This window comes from Limulus polyphemus, unplaced genomic scaffold, assembly GCF_000517525.1.
Source record: "Limulus polyphemus unplaced genomic scaffold, Limulus_polyphemus-2.1.2 Scaffold89, whole genome shotgun sequence".
In the NCBI taxonomy this organism is placed as follows: Eukaryota; Metazoa; Arthropoda; class Merostomata; order Xiphosura; family Limulidae; genus Limulus; species Limulus polyphemus.
In genome coordinates, this window is record NW_013665699.1 from 44,248 (window position 1) to 51,986 (window position 7,739).

Consider the following 7,739-nt stretch of genomic DNA (forward strand, 5'->3'; position numbering starts at 1 on the left):
TGAATGCTTTATGTGGTTAATTTCATCTATGTAGTCCGTTGAACACAGTATTGTGGCTGTATTTATGAGGTTTTTAACTGTCTTGATTTTTTGTGTGGTGTCATGAGCGGAATTCCAGGTGATGTAGAGGCCAGTGTGTGTGTTCTTGCGGTTTTAAACTATGTGTCCGATCTAATAATTTTGAGGTTAAGATAAGATAATTTTTTATTGTTTTCGTGTTCTATGGTAAATTTGATGTTGGGATGAATGGAGTTTATGTGTTCAAAGAAAGTTAGTGTGTGTTTTGTAGAAGTGAAACCAGCAAAAGTGTCATCGACATATCTGTACCAGTATAGTGGCGGATGAAGCGCAGAATGTATGGCTTGTGTTTCGATCTGGGTCATAAATATATTGGCAAGAACGGGCGAAACAGGATTGCCCATACTTGAACCATGTATTTGAAGGAAATGTTCGTTGTTGAAAATGAAGTTGGTTTTAGTTGTTGTAAATTCTAAGAGAGAAGCAAAAAGTGTGCTAGGGATGCGCATTAACATGTTGGAGTCATTAATGTACAAGAGGTCGAGTTTCAATATTGCAAGCTTTATTGGCGGGGACTGTAAAGTGATGTATTAGTATAGAATCACAAGGTCGCGAAAGTGCTCTCTGCGGATATAGATTTAACAGGGTTGAATTTCACGGTTTGTTCTTGTTCGTTATGGAAGTACTTATTCAGTTGGTAGACATATTTACAAAGCTTTGGCGGAACACGTTTCATTGTAAAGTAATTCGCACTATAACTGAGTGAAATGGCCTTGGATGTTGAAGATTTTTTCGATTCATAATTTTACATTTGGTAAACATGTCCTGAAGTACTGCAAAAAAAGGAAATATGTTTAAAAATTGAAATACCTCGACTTTATTGCTACTATTGCTCTGTCTATTAAGAAACTACTAAACGAAGTGGTTTCCAAAACATATCTCTTTTAGATGGCAAATGCCATGTTGAGGAGTTTGTTATCTTTCGTTTGATACATAAATCACTTTAGTTATTTAAGTTTTTTATCCTTGTAGTAATATTACGATAAAGATAATTTAATAATGATGATGATGTCGTAATAATTATGTAATAATAACGATGTGAATATCTTCAACAACTTATGATTTTGAACAGAGTATTTTTTCTTTTCGAAACTAACTAGGATAAATCATTTTTGGTGTTTACATATATGGATAATTATAATTTGTTTTGGTGTTTACATATATGGATAATTATAATTTGTTTTGGTGTTTACATATATGGATAAATATAACTTGTTTGGTGTTTACATATATGGATAATTATAAGTTGTTTTGTTATTTACATAAATGGATAATTATAATTTGTTTTGGTGATTACATATATGGATAATTATAAGTTGTTTTGGTGTTTACATATATGGATAATTATAATTTGTTTTGGTGTTTACATATATGGATAATTATAAGTTGTTTTGGTGTTTACATAAATGGATAATTATATTTTGTTTTCGTGTTTACATTATTAATACTCTATCAATTCTATCTTACTCAAACTAGATTCGAGGTGAATATCATAATTTTATTTGACAAATAGAAAAAGACACTGGAAATAGCCGAAATGCAGAAGAAAAAGAAAAGGCTCTTATTTATCATACATAAAAAGTCGATTATTTTAATTAAAACAGGAAGTTCTAGTCTGCCAGAGTTTTGACTTTTAAAAAAATCAAATATCAATATCAAGCCACTTGTCTAGTGAATACTCACAATATCAAGCCACTTGTCTAGTGAATACTCACAATATCAAGCCATTTCTCTAATGAATACTCGCAATATCAAGCCACTTGCCTAGTGAATACTCACAATATCAAGCCACTTGTCTATGAATACTCACAATATCAAACCACTTCTCTAATGAATACTCACAATATCAAGCCACTTCTCTAATGAATACTCACAATATCAAGCCACTTTTCTAATGAATACTCACAATATCAAGCCACTTCTCTAATGAATACTCACAATATCAAGCCACTTTTCTAATGAATACTCACAATATCAAGCCACTTTTCTAATGAATACTCACAATATCAAGCCACTTCTCTAGTGAATACTCACAATATCAAGCTACTTCTCTAATGAATACTCACAATATCAAGCCACTTCTCTAATGAATACTCACAATATCAAGCCACTTCTCTAATGAATACTCACTTCATGAAATATTTTTAGTAGCACTTCTCAGAATCCACTTGAGTTTCTCATTCACATTCTGAATTATGATATAATTAGGAAAAATACAGACTTTAGAAAATATTACATTTTTTACGGTGTAACTACAGAACAAATCATTAAATGTGTAAATTTGCCAAAGTATATACATTATTTCAATTTTCGTACCACTTGAGGATCAGAGTTTTAGATCTTTTTTTTTGTATTTCTCATTTTTGTTAATGAATGTTTTAATCAAAAGTATTTCTCACAGCTTTCTAACAATTTAAAGAAATAAATACTAGATATTTGATCATGTAGATTGTAAAAAGCTGCTAAAATTTTATTTTAATTATTACTGAATTTACTCAGAATATTAAACATTGTAAATGTGTATTTTAGTTACGATCCGATACTGACAATCATATCCAGAGCTTCTGTTTGGCTGACTTACAATTAACATCAATTAAATAACTGTTTATTTCAGTCTATTGTAAATTGATACTTTCTGTTTATTGTTTCTGGTTGAAATAAATGCTTGAATATCATTGGTTGATCGATATTTATCGAAAACTAAAGAAAAGAAAACGATTCTACTAACATCTACCATCGCATTACCTGTTTGACTAGTTTGTCCTCATGACAAGCTTCTTAAATTTGAAGAGTTGTGAGAGCAATGAATGTAAAACAGTTTAAACACTTCTTTCGGATATATTTAGTTAATACATTTAATACTTACGAAGGTTGATTAGAGGTATAAAAATACAAATAAGTTAACGAGACAGGTAGAACGTTTTCAGTGTCTAAACAGTTAGGTATTTTGTTCCTCGAAATGAACGATTCATCAACAATTTGGTCATTTTTGTACAAGAAGTCAACAATTCTCCTATTTTAATGGTTGGAAATCTTATATTTATTTTATTTTTTGCCCTTCCTTCCTCTTCAGTATTCATTGCTGACGTATTACTTCCTCGGGTGAACACCGAACAGCCGAACATCTGGTCGGAAAAAAGACGCTGGCAGCATGAAGAACCATTAAAAAGGATTTTTAGCAGTCTAAAAGGCAGAACTCAGACTCAGCCATCGTTCTATGATGCCTCCATCAGAAATGTGACAACGCAAGTTGGGCAGACCGTGTTCATGCATTGTTTTTTCGAAGCATTTGGAGACAAAACGGTAGTGTTTAAACTTTAGTATATTCATTATGATTTAGTATGAAATACCAATATTTTTAAGTTTCTCACTTGAAGCACAAAAACACATTCCAACACTAATTCTAATACATTCAAACAATAGTTCTAACAATTTTACAATAATTCTAATACATTCAAACAATAATTTTAACACATTCAAACAATAATTTAAAAGCAGTCAAACAATAATTATAATACATTCAAAAATAATTTTAACACATTCAAACAATAGTTCTAACACATTCTAACAATAATTATAACACAATCAAACAATAATTATAATACATTCAAAAATAATTTTAACACATTCAAACAATAGTTCTAACACATTCTAACATTAATTCTAACACATTCAAAGAATAATTCTAATACATTCAAACAACAATTTTAACACATTCAACAATAATTCTAACACATTCTAACACCAATTCTAACATATTCTAACACTTATTATAATACCTTTGCTAGTGCCTTAACATGACCTTCTTATCAAATTAGCAACAAAACAAAAACTCGTTGACATTTTTCTTTTTCTATTTAATATTTGATAAATTAAAATGTAAAAAATAGTGGAAATATTTGGATAATTTGAGTTTCGCATTACTCAAACACTAAGTGTAAAACTGTCTTGTTTATATTCTATATTCTTGTGATCCCAAATAAGGAAATCAACGTCTCTTGTATGAGGAAAAAAAGAACTAACTTGATAAAAGTCATTCCAGACTGCAGACTGGATAATTTGAGTTTCGCATTACTCATACACTAAGTGTAAAACTGTCTTGTTTATATTCTATATTCTTGTGATCCCAAATAAGGAAATCAACGTCTCTTGTATGAGGAAAAAAAGAACTAACTTGATAAAAGTCATTCCAGACTGCAGACTGGATAATTAGTAACCTGAACAAACTGATCAAGCTCAACAGCGTTACAGTAATAAGTTTAAACTCGATTATCAGAAAATGCAATAACTGAAGATTTAGCGTTAGCTATAGATGGCTAACGTGGGAGATGTGAAAGTTCTGCCTTTGTTTGAGACCTAACAATTGCATCTTACGTAAAAAGGATGTCAGTTCGAGGAATAAAAAGAAAAGTGAATGTAGAAACAAAAATGGCTAGAGACGTAGATATATATATATATATATATACGATAAAAGATAAATAACACATATACACAACATATATATATATATATATCATATTCTACAATCGATTGGCAATTCAAGTAAAAATAACTTAAGAATAAGACTATCAGTCACCATTGTAATATCTTTATATATTTTGAAGAAATAATGGGTATCGAAATTCATCCTCACAACGCGAGAAAACCGTGGATATGGTGAACAGCTTAGAATAAATGGAGATTTTAAACCGAAACTACAGAGACTATAAATTTCATTGCACGGTTTAACAGTAGGCACACTGGTAACAAGTACAGCTTATACAGTGAAGTTTATTTACTGTGAAATATTTATTTTAAAAAAACAGACTAAAGTAATGACAGTATCTCCTGTATTATTGTTTTTGGTCACGTTTCAATATTTACACTGGAAGTTCTATTTTTTTTTCTGGCATGCTGGTTAATAGTACAATATATGTATATATTATCAGGAATATTCTTATTTAAATTTGTTGAGCAACCAGAATGACGTTGACGCGTTTGTTAGGAAACTGGACGTCCTTATTTTTCTGACGATTCGTGATATTCTTAGGTAAAGTGATAACCTTCTCGGGTAATAACAAAAGGAACTGTAGAAGATAGTAATTCTGAATTCCTGGTTTTACAAAAAAGACTTGACACGGAGTGGAAAATAGTATTTACTTCCAATAACAAGACTCCAATGACAAATATACACAATTTCAATTATGTCACTGTCTAGTGAAATTAACGATATATAGCATATATATAACAACATTTATAATATACATTTTTACAAACAAAAACCTTAAACTGGTTCCTCAACAAACGAATTCTTGTTACTCCTACCTAGAACAGAAGATTCTTAATTATTTACAAATTTAATATTATTGTTAGCTCATATTTTAGAATTCCTTTAAGCAGTGTGGTTACAGATTACCTTAAGGTGTTATTATTATTATTAGGTGTTATACATTATTTATCCTTTTAAATATTTTAGTTTGTCTATATGGTTTTGATGACAGCTAATTATCAACTTTAAAACTTTAATTTCTGGCATCCTTTTCTCTTGTTTTCGTCTCTCGCATGACGTGTCAAAGTAATGTTGGGTTTCCAGGATGAGACTCTGAAAATCGTAAACTCATTTCACCCTAAAATTAACTTTACACACTTCAGATTAAACAAACTTGATGACAGTAACGACGTACAAACTTCAAACGGCTTTTGATAACACGTGCAACATTGTTAAGAACAAAAACATCATGAAAATGAGCAACAAATTAACTTTTTTTTATTTCTATTGTTATTTTTATACTGAAAATTAAAGCAAAACTAGTGTATCATGATATCAAACCAAGTGATTTCTTGTTCTAGGATTTGTTTGTTTGTAGTTAAGCACAAAGCTACACAATGGGCTATCTGTGCTCTTTCCACCACGGGTATCGAAACCCGGTTTCTAGCGTAGTAAGTCCGCAGACATACTGCTGTGCCACTGGGGACAACCTGTAAAGAAAGAACTACCTTTATTTTCACTTGCTTTTATTAATGTAAAGATTGACTCACAGAACGCATTAAACCTGAGCATTTATATTTTTAGCCATTAAATGTGCAAAAAAAATTTGCTGTTTCAATGTGGATCACTTTTAACAGATTTCTTTCTGATCAGGGCCCGGTGGTTAGGACATACGACTCGCAACCTGTGGATCACAGGTTCGAATCCCATCAACGATCATGCTCGCCCTTTCAGCTGTTTGACCATTATAATATGACCGTTAATCTCACTATTCGTTGGTAAAAAGAGTAACCCAAGAGTTGGCGGTGGGTGTTTTGACTAGCTGTCTTCCCTTCATTCTTTTACTTCAAATTAGGGACGACTATCGCAGGTGGTGAGGGCGCTCGACTCGTAATCTGAGGGTCGTGGGTTCGAATCCCCGTCACACCAAACATGCCTGGTCCAAAGTCCAGGATGAGAAAAGAGGAGGGTTGGGCGCGGGGCTAGCAACTCCACCCCGTAAAAACCAACCTGCTACAAGTAACTGCAACAACACCTTCCGTTGGCGAGGTGCTGTTGCGGTCTACTGGGAGTTTACAGGAATAAAAAAAAAGATTTCTCTCTGAGAGTGAGTAACAAATCTATAAAGGTATTCGTACAACTCTACCGGATACTATTTTTTGTTGTTATTTATGATGTACATGTTTTCCTTTGGAAAAGTTTTCCTTCTTGTATAATACAATTTATACATCAAATTCAGAATCTGTCATCGTTATTGCTTATGTTAACTTATTTATGTGTCACTTGTGTGTCAAAAACTGTTTGTTTGCAATTAAGCACCAAGCTACACAATGGGCTACCTGTGCTCTGCCCACCACGGGTATCGAAACATGGTTTCTAGAGTGCCACTGGGGGGGGGGCTGTCAAAAATAAGGAAATATTGATAATTATCTGTTCTAGCGTTTCTGTAGTGGTGACAGTTATACATTTAATAGCATATAAAGAGTAGCATAACACAATCTGAGGGTATTGTTCATGAGTTGACAGTATATATGTATAGGAATGTGAGGAATATCTAACATTAACGTTAATAATTTATACTGAATTATTCAGCAAACTAACTGGTAAAGATAACGTTTTCGTTTCATCACCAGAATTATAAATTTCAGAAAGAAACTTTAGTAACAGCTGAGGGGTGGAATTCATCGAAATTAATCCAACTGGCAAATCAAATGAAAGAATGAACTTTATGTGAAGAGACAAAAAATTAGTATCTAAAACAATATATATAAGCTTATTATGACATGTAAGAACAACTCTGTTGTCATACGTATAAATTATAGGCCACTCTCATAAAACATGCCTAGTCTTGTTTTTCAATATGTTTTTGTCCAGACGTGGCCAGGTGGTTAGGGGGCTTGACTCGCAATCTGAAAGTCGCGAGTTCGAATCTCCGTCCCAACAAAGACGCTCGCCATTTCCGCCGTGGGCCGTGGGGTCTTTATAATGTGACGGTCAATTCCACTATTCGTTGGTAAAAGAGTAGCCCAAGAGTTGGCGGTGGGTGGTGATGACTAGCTGTCTTCCCTCTAGTCTTTCACTACTAAATTAGGGACGGCTAGCGCAGATAGCCCTGGTGTAGCTTTGCGCGAAATTCAAAACAAACCAAACAAACAAATCAGTCCATTATATTTTAGATTTTTTGCAAGCAATC

The 7,739-nt window shown here is 32.4% G+C and overlaps 1 protein-coding gene across 1 annotated transcript in view; it reads left to right on the top strand.

Moving 5' to 3' along the window:
- The first annotated feature begins 822 nt into the window (after nt 1-822).
- The window catches only part of LOC106468508, a 73,202-nt gene continuing 66,285 nt past the window's right edge, over nt 823-7,739 (top strand). Inside the window, exons 1-2 of the mRNA XM_022397646.1 lie at nt 823-832; nt 3,152-3,381. Coding sequence (XP_022253354.1) covers nt 3,346-3,381 — 36 coding nt within the window. The 5' untranslated portion in view covers nt 823-832; nt 3,152-3,345. The remainder of the gene's footprint in view (nt 833-3,151; nt 3,382-7,739) is intronic.